The sequence below is a fragment of the Electrophorus electricus genome, chromosome 10 (assembly GCF_013358815.1).
Source record: "Electrophorus electricus isolate fEleEle1 chromosome 10, fEleEle1.pri, whole genome shotgun sequence".
NCBI classification, from domain to species: domain Eukaryota; kingdom Metazoa; phylum Chordata; class Actinopteri; order Gymnotiformes; family Gymnotidae; genus Electrophorus; species Electrophorus electricus.
In genome coordinates, this window is record NC_049544.1 from 15,210,483 (window position 1) to 15,232,442 (window position 21,960).

The 21,960-nt window shown below is 40.3% G+C and overlaps 1 protein-coding gene across 1 annotated transcript in view; it reads right to left on the reverse strand.

Annotated features, from left to right (window-relative positions):
• kcnh2b (potassium voltage-gated channel, subfamily H (eag-related), member 2b) overlaps positions 1-21,960 on the reverse strand; it is a 146,200-nt gene that overhangs the window by 57,634 nt on the left and 66,606 nt on the right. The window contains exons 3-5 of the mRNA XM_027002951.2: positions 8,517-8,675; positions 7,819-8,337; positions 7,078-7,289 (exon numbers count right to left, since the gene is read on the reverse strand). Of these exons, the coding sequence (XP_026858752.1) occupies positions 7,078-7,289; positions 7,819-8,337; positions 8,517-8,675 (890 nt within the window). The remainder of the gene's footprint in view (positions 1-7,077; positions 7,290-7,818; positions 8,338-8,516; positions 8,676-21,960) is intronic.

The following is a 21,960-nucleotide window of genomic DNA, read 5'->3' on the forward strand; positions in this document are numbered from 1 at the left end:
CCCTTCATGCTGACTAAAGTTGCCCCTTTAAGAGAGCAGGACAGGAATCATGAGAGTATTAGAGAACAATGTTACTGAGAGCAGATGACAAAGATGCAGATCTAAGACTACATTTTCACTAGCTGCTTCGAGTTGAACTGCAGCCATTTGCTGAATATGCCTTTCCAATATGCCATAACCTCTATAATCTTTGAAATGACTTATGAACAGTCTCTCTAAGAGCAAGTGTTTCTCTCAGCATATGAAACATGATAGCAGTAGAAAATATAAAAACATAACAATATACAATGAAAAATATTAGGCTGTTTGAAGAATGTCAGTATTCTGCCAACTATAAAGGGCAGACATGCCATTCAAAGTAGAAAAGATCAGCAGAGTTCAGAGTCCCCTGGTCCTGGTCCTGTGTGGATTACTAGGCTTTGCTAAAGTCAACATCTGGGGTCCCTGAGTGAATTGCCTGTGATATTACACTGTGCTAGCTTTTGACTCTATCAAATGATGTCATTTGGAGAAACGAGTTAGGGATCATTAAAAGGTATCCACGGCATGGGAGTGGCGTGCTTGCCCTTAACTAATGTAAAGCTTAATGAAAAGTGAGTGAGAGTCTGAAATAGATATGCTAAAGTAAGAAATCATAATTAAGTAATTTGTGGAGAATGCACTCATATTAGAATGTAAATTGTTTTACAAAGGCCATGTTTTATATATAATAAAAGCAACTTCCAAAAAAGCACTGTACAAAATACAATAACAGCGGAAGCAAGAAATAATTAGGAAAAAGACAGAAAAAGAACTGTGGATGGCAGGTGGCCGTTGTGAAATGCACCATGTTTGTGCGACATTAACTTCAGTTGAGTTTCTTGATATATCTTGTGCTATTTACACTGGCAGACAGATGTTGGATGGAGTCTGAGAGAATGGAAGCCTGGGTAAATGACACCATCAATGCACACTCACCTACGGCTTGCATCCCAGAGGCGTCCACCACAAACGTATGTGTGTGTAGATATGTTCTTGTGGCTGGAGCGCACGCACTCTGGCGGGTTGGTGCGGTCTGCAAATGCTGGCACCTGGTTGCTGGGGGTCCGTGAAGGAGCACTCTCATGTGCCCACGTTCACGCCACTACCGAGATGAGCCTATCAGGCTCCCATGCCCCTAACGCTGCCGTGATGGATTAGGCCTGCTAGGCTGCTGAGCCTGAGATCATTACCAGCGGATGTCAAAACTATATGGCCAATTAATTCAGCAAAAGAAAGGCATACTTCAGCTATATCATCCACTCTGACGCTGGGAAGTGCAGGACTGATTCTAAGCTGTTTTTATGCACATTGTGGGTGACAAATTGTAGGTGCCTGGTGAAAGGCATGCAGGTGCAAAAGACACCCCTTTTACATTTCTTCTAAATGCACCTATAATTGCTTGCAGAGGAATATGCTCACACAGTAACATTTTTTGGCACGATGAACCTAATCACTAATTCGATTTTTTTAATACCTTAGCCAATTACAAACTTGTTAAGCTCCAGAAGAACAATTTGCTTCTGCAGTACTCAATGTTTTAGTAAATCAGGCCTCTGTTTTCTGAACTCCATTCAAACATACTATAATCACTATTCCTAATCCAAACTTAAAGTGCTAAAAGCCAGCTAATGACATGTATGTCTTGTTTGCATGTTTGTTTGATTGTTTGTTTGTTTGTTTTGGTGAGCAAAAGTAATAAGACCAACTGAAGCTTGGTTCTCAGCTGAGCCAGACATGCATTAGTGATACACCCCAAATCGATGTTGCTTAGAGCAGGGCCCAATAGAAGGGCGAGTGAACTGCCAGGCCAGCCCAGAGATTAATGGCTCTGATGCTGCCAATATGGGTTACCCATATATATGTTTATGTGTGTGTGTGTGTGTGTGTGTGTGTGTGTGTGTGTGTGTGTGTGTGTGTGTGTGTGTGTGTGTGTGTGTGTGCAGGCTATTTGTGTTGGTTGGGAGAGTGGGCAGTGCCTAGAAAGGAGCGGATGAAGTTGAGGCGGGACAGGCATACCTTGGTGCACATCCTATTTTTTTCATTTTGAGCTGTCCGTGAGCTGGAACATCAGCAGCAATGATGTCTGAGCACTAACCCCCTCACACCAGTGTATGTACACACACACACACACACACATCTTGGACCAAAGCACCACTTCAAAGGCATCAGGGCGGGCCGTACCCTGTGCCCCTGAGGGCTCTAATCACTCAGACCTCCACCCAGCTGTCTGACACTTTGACCTGCATCAATCAAATCTACCTATATCTGGAGGATGCTGGGCAGGCAATGTGTCCTGCTGACAATCTCAAGGACAGGTATATAGTTAAATTCTACATACACAGAGGAACAGTGGGTTTACGGGTCCTCTTGCTGATTAAAGATGTTCTGGTATGATGTGATAGACTGCATTGCCCAACAACCTTGCAGATGCCAGGGCCCATGGCTGGCTGACACCAAGGCCAAGCTCGAGGCTGCAGACTTTCAAGCCAGTCTGGAAGAAGCAGTCCAGGTTCTGACAGACATACATCGAATAATGGAGGTCGTGACTCGGGAAAGCTCTGATGTAGGAAATTATCATCTGAGTGAGCTGAACAGCAGAAGAGGGGGGACCCCAGATGTTTAAAACTACAAGATGTTCCACTTACACATGTAGACAGCATTGACATAGGTGCCAAAAAAACAAATAATGGGGTATCTTCCTTGTCCCTTTCTATTGCATCTTTCTTACAGGTTTGGCACTTAAGAAAATGACATAATGATTCCGAGTTATCCTTACAACTCCAGCTCTAAACATAACACTAGAACATTCACCTTTTCAATTCATATATGAAATCCTAGATCCAGAACCTTTATTGTTCAAAAGTTTGACTTGCAGAAATTTTGGTGTACAAAAACCCAGTGGACTGAAAGGAAAAACTGCTTTAGAACTAAACAGAATAATTAACACAAGTCATTTACTTTAAATGATTGTGTTGCACACTTTGTATAAATTACATCACCAGACCCTACAGGCTTACACAGAGAGGTGGTGAATCTTTAATCTGAGGTTTTATGTGATCAAGGAGGTTATGGCTTTGGCATGTCCAAGTGAACTTTAAAGTGAACTTTGACACAAGCACAGACCTCTCTGGTTTGATCTCCTGGGTGTGTTTGATCCCTAGTACTTGTGAATGGGTATACACTGCTGATGGTTACATACTTCTTTCAGATTCTATAAAAGCATTAAATCCATAACATTTCCATACTAACTACACTGGTTGGGGAAAAAGCCCCATATAATGAGTTAAAGCAATAATGAAAGGCATAAACCAAATGTTCACTGCTGTTGCATTTTTACCACAATACTGAGAATAAAAACAACATAAAACACATCCAAGAGCACTTTTAAATTTACCCACTGTGAACCATTGACCATTCACAACTTTAAATATAGGATTCATCAGTTAAAGTTAATGTGTGTTCTGCATGTTCTAGGGGACTCTAGGCATGTTCATCAGATCTTAGCATTTTACCAGCACAAAGAGCTTCCCATTTCTCCAACTTTGCTACTGTATCAGAGCAGGACAATTCCTCGGCCAAGCTAAAAGTGGGAGAGCGAGCTCTTTCAATGGAATGCGCAGCAAGCACACACAGCATAATTCACATACTAATGGTGCTAGTGATAGTAAATGACCGTGTGTTTAAGTGTGCAACATCAGCCAGTTTTGCGGAATTGTGGGTAATTGTTCCTTAACTGCACATGCAAGGATTAATTATCACTTATCAAAAAGTCCACCATACCACAAGTCCACCACAAGTCCACCATACCTCCCAATCAGTCTCTGAACCTAAATTCACATCTTGCAAAAACAGGGAATTATTAACGTTAAATCATAAGTTAGCATGTTGCTAGCTACTTCTCATTAGGGGCATATATTATGTATAAACCATATACACATTTAATATGATTTAAAAGTACACAGACATGATTATATTTAGCTATATTTACACTCCCAAATAACATACAATACAAATCATAAACATTAAAGAAGCAATGGTATTTTTTCCCCCAATGATTCTTCGCCAGATTATGAAACAGCCATTATACTGACATCTAGTGGCCTGGACCTTTCAGAGAGTGTGTACATCTATTTTTAAACATGGCTGCATCCGTGTGGGAGACCTGGTTCAAATTAAGAACTACAAAGCAATCTGATTCTTCACTCATGTGAGCTGCAATTTAAAGGAAATTATAACAATAATAAATAATTACATTTATAAATATTGTTTGCTACTTTTTGGTGGTAAAATCTATTGCACTTTAAATTAAAATTGTGTTTTATTGTGTATTATTTTCTCTCTTTATTTTAAGTATATTGTTGCGAACTTGAAGACAGCAGGGCTGTAGCAGTGTTGTACTGACATGAGCGGATTATGCATACTATTACAGGCTTCACACATCAGTTTGAACGGAGGTGATGCAGTTGGTTAAATGGTTGTTAGACTTGCTGTGTGTTAAGGGAAGCTATAGTCCAGTTACAGCCCATCTTTAGATCTCTATTTAATATTTGTTCTATTTAATCAATTTAAAGCGATAGTTTTAATTATCTACGTAGCAACTATCATTGAAGCCCTTTGAATTACCACTGTGTATTAAAAGTGTCATATCAATAAACTAGCGTTGCTGTGTGTGTGTGTGTGTGTGTGTGTGTGTGTGTGTGTGTGTGTGTGTGTTTGTGGGGGGGGTGTATGTGTGGGTGTTTGGGGGTGTGTGGGTGTTTGTGTGTTAAAAATATCCCACCATGAATTAAAGGCACAGCTGGTGTCTTCTGCCTGAGCACTGTGACCTGCCTACTTTTTCTGCACCTGAGCTATAAACACAAGCACACATACATTCCACTAGACTTTGAATAGGTCCCTTAGAGGTGATAAGGAAAGACCCGCAAACACACACACACACAAACCCACACACTAACACAGCAACTACACCCATCCCCCCACCCCCTACACTCACACACACAAATACACAAATAAAGGACAGTTTACTAACTAAAAAATGACTAACAATTAAGAGCAGTATGTGTTGTGTTCTGCAGTTTGGAGGGTTGGAGAGCCCTTGCTTTTTCACCTGAATAAAATAGCCAAATGGCCCGATGAGCTGTGCAACCAAGGAAATGAAAGCTTTAAGCGCAACACACACACACACACACACACACACACACACACTAGCTACCGTATAGAATCATATGCAAATACATTTAACACTCACTGCAGCAAAAATTATCACATTCTGCCTTATCTGATTCTGCTGTGAAAAATTGTTATGACTTCATGAGTTTATTATGACATCAGAGTGCAAACCTAATCAGTAATTCAGTAAGGCTTGATCAGATGGATCTATTCCACAGAGAGAGAGTCCTTCATCACCATGACAACCTGGGAGCTGTGAACAGTGAGGACACTAGAGATGTTGAGGCCACGCCCACATGTCTAAGGGGGAGCTGGTGCTAGCAGGTTCTCAGGTGTAATTTATGCAGTTCAATAGTTGCTCATCAACACACAGTATACACACACAGAACACGCTATAAAACACTTAGACATGCCATCCTCAAGCCCACGTATATATCAAGCATCTCAGAGGAGAAGTGGGGGTCAGCTCCTTGTTGTCCATACACTGGTATTTATTACGATAGGAAAGATGGAAAAAAAAAAGATCTCACACTTTATTCTCCAAGGAGACTGATGTATGTGAGCCCTATACTATGTGAACTACAGAGAAAAAGTGATCAGTTTTGTGTTTCCTCTTTTGTTTTTTGGAAATTGCTGTTATTTTTAACCAAAGACTTTTAAATTTATTATAAGATGATATAAAGTATTTTTTTTAAATTTCAGAAATACTAAATGATGTCACATTTGTATCACAAACACAAAGAAGAATATCCCAATCTATAAAACATATCCACTGTAAACATTATTTGCCTGGAATTCCCCCCCAAAAAAGCTTTCTGGCGCATGACTGTCACATCACAAACCACAAGCAGGCAGGGGCATGATGCATTGCACATGATATAAATCTGCTCTGTGTGTGCTTAACCTGGGTGCACCCAGCTGAGAGGGCCAGGCCAGCCGCATGACATGGAGGTGCATTAGCTTAACATGGGTACACCCAGTACACTACTTGACTGTACAGTAAGGTTGTGTTTCAGTGTGAGGGTGAGAAGTTCTACAACTGACCCTACAATGCAACTCTGATAAAACAAACATGTTGCATTTAAAAAAACAAACCAGACTTTCCACATTATACACTCAAAATAATCATGTCTTAAATTAATAATGCATTTTCTCACTTGGCCATTTTATCACATTTATAATCCTCATGCATCTGGAAAAGAGAACTGTTGATGCCAATCTAACCCAAGAAGATGAACAACAACAAATGAAAAGACTGCTTTACTCAGGCTTTGCCAAAGCCAGGATCACCTGCTGCTAGCACTGCTGGACCATTGTTGCTGCCGTCAAAGTGATGAAACAGGAGTTCTGGAGTCTTGCCATTCTAAGAGTTAATCACCAAAGAAACAGATGTGCCATTAAAGCATCTGCTGCGATTCATACCCAGAACAGCCAACTGATCATTTGGTGCTAAATGCCCATATAAGCGTGCAGACTATTAGACACATGACAAACATATGGCACTATACATATCAGCCTTAGCTGTACACAGTGAAGCCAAATGTCAAAAGTAGGAGTCAGAATGCTGATGGCTTGTGAACCTCTAAATCTGCATAAGATCTAAATAGCAGAACTTGCCAAAACAAGACCAGCACATTTTCAGGCATAGTCAGCATGCCAAACTGAATGCACCTCAGTGACTCATTGCAATCTTTCTTACCCAAATTTCCTTCAAAATCTAAAAATATAAGCTTAATTTTTACACTACTTAAATAAAACACAAAAAGTCCAAAAAAGCATTTTGCAACTTTGTCTTCAAACCATCAGAAAGAATGTCCACTATGAAAATTTAAAATAATACACTCCCTGTGGAAAGTGGCCCAATTAGTAGAAAGCGCTCGGCCCTACCTGCGTGACCTTCTCTGTGACATTGTGTGTGCGGTCCATGAGCTTGCATGGAGCAATGATGTCTATCTCCCCAGGAGGAAGTGCAATGAGTGGGTCCGGCTTGAAGTCCACAAAGTTGAGAGTGATCTGGGGGATCTTACTGATGGTACGGTATCGCATGAGGTCTGAGTCAGAGGTAGAGTTCAGGATCGTGGACTTGTTGTTCACTGCACCTGTGAAAATGTGTGGCTGGGTAAAAGGGCAGTGTGGCGGGTCCACTGACAGAATAATAATGCATGCAATGCTATATATTTTTTTTTAAATTTACATTTATGGCATTTAGCTGACACTTTTATCCAAAGTTACTTACAATTATGACTGAATACAACTTGAGCAATTGAGGGTTAAGGGCCTTGCTCAGGGGCCCAAGAATGGCAACCTTGAATTAGCAACCTTCAGTATGTGTGTGTGTGTGTGTGTGTGTATGTGTGTGTGTGTGTGTGTGTGTGTGTGTGTGTGTGTGCTTTGCCTGCACAGCTGATGAAGGACCTCTGTCCAAAACATACTGTTTCTCTGTATAATTACCTGCCACACTCAACTACAGACAAGATGAAGCAGTAAACTGAAAGGAAATTTATGAGCTCCTAATATGATGCACTTAGGTCTTGCCACTTCAGTAGTTCTCCTCTCAGACCTGCCTGCCTGGTGTTGTATTGTGTACCCTGAGGACCAATCGCAGGGCATCATGCCTGAGCAGCTCACCCGTGCTGCTACTGGAGACTCGGGGGCCATGCTTGCGCTCCCACTCGGGCCTCATGGCCTCGATGTCGTCCACGGAAGAGGCGCGGCGCATGCTGTGGAAGCTCTCTCGTGAGCGGCTGGGCGTCAGGCTGCAGTTGGACACCGAGGCCTCCGTGTTCAGCCTGGGGGGCCGCGGAGAGGACTGACCCAGTGGCAGCGCCGGGGCCGGCGGAGGGCCCGGGGACGAGGAGGTAAGATCACTGCCCAGCAGGGTGCGCCTGTCCTCCAGCCACAGTGAGGACGAGGGGGTTTCTGTGGCAGCGGTAGCAGTGGTGGCAGTGCCAGGCCGTGCTTGCTCGTGCTCTCTCAGGGACAAGAGCTCAGTCAGAGCCAGCGACTCGTGGCTGCTGCTGGCTGGGAGAGGGGCGGTGCCACGAAGGGCTACGACGCGGCCAGTCTCAGGGTCTTCCTGAAGAGAGGACTGGCTGGCACTGTGGGACTGCAGGAGAGGCAGACGCAGTCGGAGACGCCATGATCGATCTGATATTGGGAGAGAGAGAGAGAGAGAGAGAGAGAAGGAGAGACAGAGACAGCAAAAGAAAGAGAGAGAAAGACGCATATAGAGAAAGAAACGGCCTTAGTAAATACATAGGGCCAGTGATTGAGCCAGTGAAAAATAAAATGTGTGAGTGTGAGAATGGAGAAGAACGGAGACTTACTTATGGGTCGCCACGAGAGAGGCAGCCGGTGGTTGAGTTGCAGGGCGGGGTTGTGCGGTGTGTCATCAGTCATGACCTCGAAGTTTAGGATGAACATGATCACCACTCCATCTTCATTCTTTACCGGCACCACATCCACCATGCATGGGAAGCACACACCTGGGGAGAGCAGTGTTAATTAGAGGACAGTTTTTTTTTAAATACCATTTTCTATATTAATTTCATCATAAAATATTTTACGCAACCAATTAACATTATCAGCCATAACTGATGACCACTGTAGTGTAGTAAGAAGGGCTCCATGTCCAGGACAATCACTGAAGCTACTCTGGTCAGGGGTAAGTAAGTCAGTATTCTAGATTCTGCAAATGTATTATGTTCCTGATTTCATGCATTGGTTGCACAGTCTTCATTCCTCCAAAAAATTCACATGCACCCCTCCCAGTACACCTGTCATCACTTCTATGTACTACATTTTCCATGATCCTCATGTCAACCTTGTTCATTCTAATTCCTGTCAATTAGTCCTGCCTATTTGTAAGTCCCCTGTTTGATTCCCTTTGTACTGAAACAACTTTGTGTCTCATATTCGTTGCGAAGTCTCAGTCAGTACTTGCAAGTATGAACAAAGCTGTTATTGTTTCCTTGCCTGTTTTGATCTACTGCTTTAAGGTTTGCCCTGTTTTGCTAAAGCATTGCCTGGTTTTTGCTTTTTCTATTTTTGACTGCTGCTTGTTATTCTGCATTTTTGGATTGCCCCTTTACTTATATATTAAAGCCCTGGTTTTGCCGACTCTGCCTCTGCCTGCTCAGCCTGTTTACTAACACACAAAATCATACATTTACAGCATTGAGCTGATGCTTTTTATCCACAGTGACTTACAGTTATGACAGCTTGAGCAATTGAGGGTTAAGGGCCTTGCTCAAGGGCCCGACAGTGGCAACTTGGTAGTGGTGCTTGAACCAGCAACCTTCCATTTACAAGTCAAGTACCTTAACCACTGAACTACCAGTTGCTAAACAACCCTTTACATATAGTAAGTAATAAAAAGTCTAAAAAGACAGTGACCAGTGAGTATTTATGCATTTGAGAGAATATGCAACATTAAAATGCAAGATTAAACCTCATTTCAACCTATATTATATTCACAATATCAATGCTTCAGTTTGTAGGATATAATCTAAAATCAATAACCACATACAGCAAATCTATAGCCTTCAATGAACTCTTCTTTTGATTACTTTGTGCAGCTAGATTCTCTTGGATGGATTTTACTGTTACCACAAGAATTGCAACAGCAACCATGATAATCTTATAGAGAACTACAGAGTATGTAAACCTTCTCAAAACCTTCTCTTTTTTGTACCCACCTTGCTAAACCCTTCTCATCCACTCAGTCTGCCACTTTTTCAGTCTTGTAGATGTTGAATGTAATTTCATACAAAGTTCATACAAAGTCTACACAGATTACTATAGCCTCCAAACCTGTAGTGGCACAGTATAAATGGCATTTAAAGTAAAAGAATAGCTGCCTTGCTCCCTCTTACCGCATGTGGAGAAACAAGAATGATATCTGGTAGTACATATTCTCAGAAGACTGACAGATTGACAGTTGTTCTCTTTAATAGAGAGAGCGATAGAGCAGGAGAGAGACACAGGGGGCTAACAGAGATTGAGCCATTATATAATCCCAGCTGTGGAAGAACCAGAGGGTATGATACATGGATTACAGGAAACCTAACACCATCTGGTTTGAGTGCTGAGTGTGTAGCATGGGTGGTGTGTAGCAGTTTGAAAGCAGTTTGGAACAAACCTCCTATGCATGCATACTAAACACTATATTGTATTGTGAGCAAGCATGGGTGCCTTACATCAATCCAGTCACAATTTGTTCTTAACACTCATGTCAAGGCCTTTCAGAATTCTGCCTGGGTGATTGAATGTCTTTGATCTTCCTTATCTAAATGGTAAAATGTAATAAAATCTCAGATAAAAAATGTATTTTACCACCGTATAATACTTACACTCTGCACCTCTTATTTACAGAAGAGTAATAGCTTGTTTTACTCTTACCAAGATATGGGGATATTATGTTATTACTATATGATGTGATTGTATTCATTAGGCTTCTTCATTAAAAGTGTAGTTGGTGTTACAAAAAGGAAAAAGATACCAGATAAATTCAGATATACTATCTAGTAAACTAGAACATTAATCTGAATTTAAATGTTCAGTATTTCCTTGTAAATATGTATGGAGTCTTGAACAATATATGGGCTCAGACATTTCTGCTGACAATACTGTATGTTTCAAAAATGTCTTCCACATGTAAAAAGCCAACATTGAGATATTGAAAATATATAGGTATCTAAAACCCATTGTTTTACTTGATGTTTTTTTTAAGAATCACCTCAAATAAGGACAACTCAGAAGAGTGTAAACAATAGCTGTCATAAACAACACACAGAGTGACCACGTTTAAACATACAAAACAAGAACAGAGGAAACATATATCACTGGTGTCTTTATAGTGAGCAAGGCTACCTGTGTGAGTTATGGTTAAGCAGTATTTCTCAAGCTGGGAAGTTGTTTTTTTGTTTGTTTGTTTTTTCCATTGTGACAGAACTGATTAAACTAATACAGCTCTAACATTTACAAAGTCTACTTATAACCTTTTAGGGACTATTCAGAGTGTCTGATTAGTAGAACCCCTTTCATAGTGTTTGTACAGGGTGAAGCAGAAAGAAACAAAAACTGTACTAGAAGCAAAATGTTTTTTTGAAAAACAGTGTGCTGATAAATTCATAATCTCCCTAGTAGAATATCTGATAAACACTTATATATACACATACAGATGCATGCAGACATGCGCGCATGCGCTAACACACACACACACACACACACACACAAACAAACAAACAACAAAAAAAACAATGTCAGTGAGGGATTATATTCTTTGTGGAGGAAGGGATTTGACTTCAATTCATTATGCTTCCTGGGTTTATTGTGCACCACTTAAAAAGACTGATCCACTCTTTAAGATTAAGGCTGAGTTCTCAATCTGTGAAACACTCATAAGTCCAACCATGTATATGCAGTCAAACACACACATATTGGCGCATTGCTGTCCTGGTTGTCCTGGGGTCTGGAACACTGCATAAACTGTAAAGCCCAGCACACTCATGGCCATCTCTAATCTGTAATCTCTAGTTAATGTTCAGACACAATATCTTACCACACCATCTAAATGTTTAACATGATGGCACTCAATACAGAAAGGAAAAAAAGAAAAGCAAGGTTGAATATAAAAGGATGGAAAAGAGAGGTTAAATTATTTAATTAATTATTATTTGCGTGTGTGTGTGTGCGTGTGTGTGCACGTGTGCGTGTGTGGTGTGTGTGTGTGGTGTGTGGTGTGTGAGCGTGTGTGCGCGTGTGTGTGCGCGCGTGCATGCATATTTGTGTGCGGGCAATCATTTTGATTTCTTTTTCCATAGGTGCATAGTGAGTTGTCTGCACTCAGAGTTAAATAAATAAACAAAAAAGAGTTGTATTAACCAGAAAACATTTATAGTGATATAAAGAACAGATTCTGTAACCTGCGATACTTAATAATAAAAAAATTAATAAAAATACAATGATTATAACATGACTCTTTGCAAACTCTTCAAACTTTGACAGAATAGAAAACTATTTGTGGAAAACTAATGAGAGCTAATCTCTACTGTTACCATTCCCGCTTGTTAAATGAAAATCCTCAACACGATACTGGGATATTTGCAGCTCACAAACATGCATGACATAGAAGTGTTTGTCATTAAAAGGTCATTTATATTTAAATTATGCTGCCGTTCTTATCCAGAAAGTTTGATGTGAAGTTTAATGTGCCAAATAATCAGTGAGTAAAAAGGTGTCCTAAATGGTTGTCGTGTCCTGATCAAAGCAACTACTCCAGCAATTTTTTTTTTTTTATGGATGAGATACTTAATAATCATCTCAGTTATTAGGAAGAGACTGAGACAAGACTGAGTAAAAATTCATGCAGGTGTCAAGACTGAGACAATCAATATGTGATTTTGAGTCTCGAGTAATACAACTCTAATATGTAGAGTAATTACAACTCGAGTAATACAACTTTAACATTAAACATGGTTAAAATTTAATGGGGTTGACACTGGATTTGCAAGGCTATAAACTTGAATATTGAATATCTGAATATCCTAGGAAAAAACTACAGCTTCATTCATAAAGCAACCTGCCTTTATCAATAGGATAGAATTAGGATTAATGAAAAAGAAATCCAGAAAGGATTCCATTCTTTACATCTCTCTGAGAAGAGAAATAAGTGTCGGATTTGTTTAATTTAGGTTTAATTTACTGAAAGACAATTTAATTGAGCCTAAGAAAAATTCAAGGTCTCTTCTTAGTTTAAAACTGTTCTTCACTGCACAGTAATACGTCTAGGATACTCCTCCAGGCTTGCTGTTCTGACAGTTAGGCTGTTCTTGCTGTTAGACAGTTGTTTTGTTTTTTTTTAGCCCAATATATTATTACTGCAGAAATATTCACTCATTCAAGTATGACTGCTTGGAGATACTGTTGTAATGAATAGCTCACTAGATTTGCTGGTTAGAACGACAAAAGTTTTAGGTAACAGATGCTGTGTGTGTTAAGTGGGGCGTTTGCAGCAATCTTAACATCAGAACAGACAGCAGGGCTCTGATCCCAGAAGACAGGGTAAGAGCAATTCCAGAGGAGCAGACATGGTTCAGATTATCCAGCAAAGTAAGAAATATTGTGTCCAGAAAATATGTGGGGAACTGTTCTTTAGTTTTGCTATGCATAAATTTCACATTTTACTATATGGAGGTAAGATGCTGCTCTCTAGTGGGAGGATGTAAGGTTACTCAGGTAGCAGCCCTTTACAAGGATAATGTATGATTTTTTAAAATGTTTTAATATTTTTTAAGATAAGAAATATTAGCATAAAAATGGAAATAAAAGCTCCAATGTGTAAATGCACATTCCATGCAAGTTTATCAATACCTTTATCTCTCTCGCTGCTCCTGAGACCATTGAGTTACTTGTTCATGCTGACACATGCATTTCCTCAGTCACAAAATCCTTGTCACGTCCTGAACGTTTTGACCTTTTATTACCGAAATCCATCAATGTAATGCCCTCTCTATCAGGCTGGCTTATGACCTAGCTGGCATCTTTGGGTAACATTTCTGCTATGTAGACATTTTCCAAGATCACTCTTAGCTATAAAAAAAAAAAACTGTCCAGGCCATGATGAATAATCTAGCAATGGAGCAAATGTTTATATTATTGCAGGAAAGAAGGTGGATGAGGCATGTATACTCGATGTTTGTGAGCTGAAGATTTTGGACTTTGTAGAGACAAAGTTAATCTTATATAAATGTAATTCTGTGCCCCTGCCAAAGAACAGCCATTGTCAAAGAAAACCATTGTCAAAGACAACCCATGCAAAAGTGAAATAGTGGTTGCAAAATAATATAGATATTACTTCACACATTAAAGTCTGTGCAAGAGTTTACCACTAGAGGGCAAAACAGTTCTAGATTTTATCTCTACTGACTCTGTGCAGTCAGTAGTGGATACATCCATTAACTTACCACGCTGCTTACTGAGAAATGGCATTAACCCTGACTTCTGATGGCATTATCTGGTGCCAGGAATTGACAGCGGTATTGTTTTAGCATATCACTTCTATCGGCAAATCGGAATTCAGTTTTGTGGTGGAACAGACAATGAGAAAGAATGTAGATGCATCCTGTTCTACCACAAGCATCACAAGGCGACCTCTTAGTGAAAAGAGAGTGCAGAGCCTTGGAACCTGACTAGAATAACACAGCCCTATGTCTGAAAGTACCTATCTGAGCTGATGCAGGATCAGTGATGTCAGTCTACTGAGCACAGGCTAAAGTAATGGCCATGGCTCAGACTGGGTTGAACCCTTTGCTGGAGCAGGTTAAGTGGACACAGATCGCCCACAAACCATCCACAGGCCCACAGGGGAGCGTAAGCATGCTGGCACACGTTTCACATAAACACACACATAAACATTTTCAACTTTACTGATGTGAGACACACACATATACAAAAACCTGTCACCTGTAACACTTACTTTGATGCTGCTTGACTCCCAGCAGATGTGTGTGGATGGCAGTTTGAATGGATGCTATTTGTCACAATTCTGAATCTAATCCAGTCAACCTTCCGCTCACACCCAAACTGATTGTTTATGATTAGCTGCTGAGCTTTGACAGAAAGAAAATGAGGGGAGGCCGAAGAGTGCTGACGCTCTAAAGACTGAGTTTAAAGTAAACATCAATGTGGTTTTAAAGTGTAGTGAAAGACATAGGTATACTGAAACTCAGAACCTGACTGCTAACCATTTGCTCTCTCTCTGATTGAATAAACATTGCCAATATACCTAACAATATTCACCGCTAACAACCTAGTTCATAAAGTGTAGGGACTGTTCTTCCCTTGTTAACAAACATTTCTCTACTTTTTCTTTCTCTCTCTTTCTGACTCTCTCTCTCTCTCTCTCTCTCTCTCTCTCTCTCTCTCTCTCTCTCTCTCTCTCTCTCTCTCTCTCTCTCTCATTCCCTTGCATCTTTTCTATCTGTTGCCAGAACAAAAAGACTATCCTGTAATTAGGGTAACATGAGGCTCATCAGATCTTCGGTGGAACTCTCATATAGAGAGCTCTATGGAGGGTGCTGGCCATGCACTATCGTGAGGCCGGGTCCCTCAAAATTGGCCTCACCTTTACCACAGCCTAACCTCATCCTCATGTTTACTAAGACTTAAGACATCCTAAGATCATATTTACTAATGTGGACACAATGTCTCATACAGGTAATTACACACATCTGCCCTGAATGCAACAATGAACCATGTATGTATATGTATGTATATATGTGTGTGGTGTGTGTGTGTGTGTGTGTGTGTGTGTGTGTGTGTGTGTGTGTGTGTGTGTGTGTGTGTGTGTGTGTGTGTGTGTGTGTTTGTATGTGTGTGTTGCAATGGTATATGTATAACTCCACCACCAATCTTCCTATTTGAGCTCTTTCTCTATCTAACACCCACCCCTCCACACACACACACACACACACACACACACACACACACGCACGCACACACACACACAAACACTATAGATACTGTGTGAGAACCTGTGTTGATTGATAACATTGTCTGCAGGATCCTGCACTGGCATTAGGTTATCTGTCAGAACACTGACAGTTTGATGGACACACATCTCAGGTTCCACACCCTGATCCTGTCCCACACACAATTATTAACAGATGACTTGTCAACCAATAGGATTACGTATGAAAACCACCTGAGCAATATGGCTCAGCAGGAAGGTCACCCAGGCTTTCGTGGCTAATCCTGGTATGAAGCCTTTAGGATAAGTGATGTTTGACGGGATGTACGGAGAGAGTGACCTTTCTCAGCTCAGCACACACAGCTCACTTTGGTTCCTCATAAGTCCTGTCCCTAAATATAGCAGTCATCATCTGTCATTAAAATAAAAAATGTCATTAAATAAAATTAAAATAAATAAATTACTGAAAAATAAGTGCCTCTCCTTTATATAATTAATAGTATTTCTGTTTAGGTCCATAATGCCATTTTATCATTTGTACAATGGGAAAAGAAAACAGCCAAGCCCCATACCCTCTAGTTTCATAGGACAGCATCTCTTTAAAAACAGTTATTTCTTCTGAAGCCAACCGAATGGTTATCTCGGGAATATCGCGGGAATGGTTATTTCAGTGAGAGCGATCATTCAGGATGTGCTCTAGCAGGACTGATTCTGAGAGTTTGGTGTAAGGAAATGCTATTACCTCTAGGCCTCTTTCTCTCTCCTATGCCTAAATGAGCTCTCTGCTTTGTGAGGTCTGAAACACTTTAGACATTCAACATGATGTCAATGTTTTTTGTTTTTTGTTTTTTTTCCATCCATCATTTGACAACTGCTTTTTGCCAATACACATTGTACCGGAACCTTGAATCAGTAAGTAAGAACTTCCCTAAGCTGAATCCCGAAGTTCCCAGGTTGAATCATGTCCAGCATCAACCAAAGCAACAGTCTTCCAGACAAAAGCACGCAGACGCAGCATGCAGCATAGTCTTGTGTCAGTAAAAACATGGCAGAAGATAACAGCACTCTGGAGATTTTTCAGTCTTCTAAGAGTACTAAGTCTGAAGCATGGTCCTAAGACTGGGGAATGGGGAAAATCTCATGGTTTGTTGGTCTAATTTGCTAATAGCTTGTCAATAATTTAAACATAAGCTTTCAGTGTTGCTTACTCTTGTAAAACACTACACATTGTCAGTGATGTGGAATCAGCACTTTCTTTTTTTTTTTGCCTCAGGCTCAAAATTAACTGAATATCCATTAAGAAGGAATTCTACGTACATTTGTATTTGCATATTCTTGAAACAGAACACTATTTTAGCCCCATCTATTTCCAGCGTAATTTTGGATTTTCCAGCATAACTATTATGTGACAGCATTATTTGTATTTGTATTTGTCCGAAGTTCAGTAGGTCGTGAGTCAATTAGCCAGAGGAAACCAAACATTTGAAAACATTTCAGCATTATCATTATATTCTGAAATGACCTATAAGTTAGCCTAATATACCAAGACCTTTAGAAAACATGTACAATCGGACTGGACTCTTCCCTTTACACTCGAGTTGTGATGAATAATGCATCCAAATCAAGAGCCTGTTGGCTCAGGTAACAACGTTTGCATTTAAAAGCAGTACTGAAAAATCTTTACATTAACATGATGAAATAAGAACTAAAAGCACTACTATGCCTTTAAAAGTAACAAGGAGTGCTTCTTATTTGTGCTTCTTGTTCCTGAACAGCCGTCGTTTGTGATAGCAGTGCTAGCAGTGTTAGTGCTGCTGACACGTGGTGTGTGAGTGTGTGAGAGAGCTTCACAGAAGGGGGGGCACACCTCTCCCACTGCTCCAGCTGAAGATAAAGCACTTCCTGCCACCAGCAACCTTGATTTAGGATTATGATCTATAGCTCGCATGCACACACACACACACACACACACACACACACACACTACTCCCTGCATGATGTGTTTACTCAGACGGTCTGTAATGTGTTCCTCTGGTTCTTCCATAAAGTGGAAAACTCCACACGGGACGGGAAAAAAAAAAAAAAAGACGACCAGATAGCTCCAGAGCATAAACATCTTCAGGGATGTTTTGTGGGAAAAGACTATGGAAAATGATGGTTTACTTCTGTATATCCTGCATTTAGTTTCAATATTTGTCAGCTTTCTTGTAGACATTGGTAAGAATATTCTGTCTCTCTCTCACGTGACGTCCACTGCAAGATTTTCATGTTGCATGCTCTAACTACATTGTTTATAGCTTTCAGACAGTGCCTGTGAATGCCCTTCATCCTGGCCTGCAGATAATTGAATCCAATTTGTTGGTCTTGGGTCTTCTCTGTGAGTCTGCTTTGGCCTAGCTAACTCATGATAACAATTCCAGTCTGCCTCTGACCTGAATGAGAGCCGACCGATTAGGTGTAAGAACATTGCTGTAGTCTATGGTTTTGATTTAAATTAGGATTTTGACCAGATAAGATCAGTATGATCTTAGGTTATTAAGAAAGGGTAATGTTTACTGTACATTCTATCTTAAATCAATGTGAGAATAAGTCTTTATGGAAGACCATGGAAGGTTTATAGTCACACAAACTTAGGTTTGGCTTTGCAACAATGTGCTAATAGCTCTAAAAAAAGTACTGTAGATCTGCTGAATGGTTCGGTTAAAACTGTAATGTGTATTTTGTGAGAGCTAACATGGCAACCTGGCAGTCCGTACCCCGATCCGTACCTCGAGTAAGCCCAAGCCGTACCTCAAGTACTTCGAACCTCAAGTACCGCTCGGCTTGAAATACCTTGCTTCAGGTCTCATGGACGACAAGCATCGAGACTATTTTCAGTCCTGGCTCCAAGATGGTGGAATGAACTCCCGCTTGCTGTTCAGACAGCAGAGTCCCTTGCAGTCTTCAAACACAGACTGAAGACCCATCTATTTGCAGAATATTTAAAGGACAACGGACACTGCTCCCTTATTGACTGACTAATTTAGTACTTATTGTAGGGCACTATTTATGCTTTTTAACAAACTCTAGCACTTATTGTTTATAGCACTTATCATTGTTTAAGATAGACCTTATGTATTTTGCACTTCTAGGTATCAGCATTCATCTCTGTATTCTACAGTATTCTAGTTCGTTGGTATGTTTAATTCTAACCGACTATACTATACTTGAATATATTCTATGAGTAAATGACAAAGCACTTTTCTAAGTCGCTCTGGATAACAGCGTCTGCTAAATGCCGTAAATGTAAATATAAAATGTAAATGGTGGTGGAGGTTTTATGCAGGATGGCAGAGAGACACTGTTTTGCTTACAACTTCCAGGTTTTGCTTGGTAAGCAAATGTCTAGAATGAGCATGGTTTGTATGCAACTAGAGACAAAAAACATGCAAAATAGCCATGTGAGACATTTACATTGCAGCTAGAAAAAACAATTAAATACATAAGTGGCACAATTTGTCAATAAAATGTCAGGTGCACACACACATAAATACCTCTACACATGAATGCAAATTAATGAGGTACAACCTTAATTAAACAGAATTAAATACATTTATAAAAAGAAACACATTTGCTTTAACTTTAACACTTGATATCAACTTTATACTTTACACTGAAAAATACTCTTTTCCAGTATAATGTAGTCTTTGAACTGTAAATGGAAAATGCTTTTGAGCTCTTTTTGTGTTTGCCTTTACACATATTTTGAGAAACTCAAAGAAGGTCTGCAGCCAGGTAATGTAGCTCATTCTGTTGGGAATTGTGCCTTAGCTATGCCATATCTTTCATGGAAGGGCACCTTTAACACTTTTAGACATTTTTTACCATACCCACAGTAAAACCACGAACACTAATGAGAGTTTATTTCAATCCTGTTTAAGTCATGCAGTTAAAGGGGGTTTCACTGAACACCATACAAATAAAGCCAACACTGCCTTTTCCAGCATGCTGTTTTGGATTGTGTGTGCACATGGTCCTTGGGACTAGGCCAAGCTGAAGGAGGAAGAAGCTCCCAAGTGCTTTTCCCATCTGCTGACTGACAGCAGCTCGAAGCGATGCACAAATGGCATGGCAGGACAAGTCTGAGCACTTTATTTACGCGAGGCAGGGGTCTGCAGACCCAGCACGCAGCCACTAGTGGTGTTGTGTTAAACCTTTGGCAGACAGAGGTTGCAGAAACAGCGCAGAGGATTAGTACACGATGATACGACCACAAAGGAGGGCGTGATGTGTTCCTCTTTCAGAGGACTGGCTTCATACCGCTGAAGAGTGAAACAGCTCTGCGAGTGTAAGGAAGACAGAAGCATGTGCTGTACATCAGGACTACAGCTGAATACCAATATGCTCAAGGTTTCTTTCTTTCTCTTCTGTCTTCTTTCTCAAAGAAGTTGGTTTGCCATTCTTGCCTCTGCTTTGCCCACTGGGCACTGTTCTATGAAACAAACCCACACTTTAATACCTTAAAGTGATAAATACAGGATCATACAACCAAAAAAAAAAAGGAACAGTGGAACAAACAAAAAAAAAAATTCTGATCTGGTCTGGATGTTCATCCACAATATCTCATGTCTGTCTTGTTCATATATATATATATATATATATATATATATATATATACATTATTGTCACAACACACACTGCATCATTTTGTCCATAATAGATTAAAGAGTGAACAGTGGATTTCGTCATTGAGACAGGTGTAATAAGGCTCAATAATGCTCACGCTTCTGTATGCAGTCTGTCTCTTCTTGTCTTGCTACCACTGAAGACATGTTACCAGCAGTGGGCTCATTAAGCACTCCATCATAGGGCACAAATGATAGGGCTCTTTGTTTTATATAGCACTTACAAAATCACAATACATCTTTCACAGGCAATCAATATTCTTTGACTAACATTTACCACTGTTGCTCTTGTATCTGAATATCTTTTCAAAAGTTCACTTGGGCCATTTCTGTCAGATTTGGCTAAAATGTGGTATAAAACATACAGTTGCATGTGTTGGTTAGACTGTGGCATATTGATGTCCATGCATGTGCAACATTTTTGGTGAAAGAGGTTTCAGGTTTGTCTGAAAAAGCACCACAGTGGCAGAGATATCAGTGGGTATTAATTCAGCTCCTCTACAGAGGACAGTAATAGAGTAACCATGATATATCATGGTGTCACGTGAAACAAACCAACTGCACCAATTAGTCAGACAGTCATACACTCTGGTCCTTATTACCTCAACCGGTGACAGTAGTCAAGACAGAAAGGGTCAACAGCTTGACTGGGACTGTTTATCTAGCACACTGCCTTGGCCAGTGAGGGGGTGGAATTGCTGAGTGAGTTTCTTGTTAGAGGGGACTGATTTCTATGGGGAGAAAGGTAAAGAGCACAAGCAGTTATTAAATGCTAAGGTATGTTTGAATGCACTGTTCAGGAGTCTTAATGGCTGCAGATCAGAAAACTGTCAAGTAGTTCTGGTATGGGTGCCACAAATGAGGACTGGACAGGAAGTAATTTAAGGCAAGTGGGATATGGTCAAAAGAATTACACCAGCAATATTGGAGCAAATATATAATAAGAGCACAATGGATGTAAAAGAGCAGACAGTGAAATTTTGCTAAGGGCTCCCAGGAATCTCTCTCTAATCAAATGGAAATGCCACATGACCATGTCATCATACATAAGCATGCATGACAAATTTATGCCACAATACAGTCTAACAAGCAGATTTCTCCCGACATCACACCCCTCTGCAATGAGTGCAACCTGACCTGTAGACTTATAATTCATTCACTAATGAGCATTAGGCCACAGTTTTGACAGGATACACCTCATTTTAGGAGTAGATGCACTATGAGTTTTATGTGCTTTGACACATCTAACTTCAGCTGGGCTTCACATATGAATGACAAGATATTATATGAACTCTGAAAAGACACACTCACACACGTGTGTATATGCAGACACGAATGTGAAAACATACAAAACACATAGGCATACAAACAGATAGACATATTCGCACGCACACACACACACACACACACACACACACACACACACACACACACACACACACACACACATGGTCCTACCATGCTGCAAAAAATCTCGAATGGAAGAGCAACTAACAGATGACAATAAAAATGGTGACCTAGTCCAGCATACTGCTTCTGCTGGATTACAGTATATGGCATATTTTTCTCTTCCTCTGATTTGCAATTTCATCCTCTTTTTCCAGTTTCCAAGGAAACAAAGTTCTTGAGCTTTTG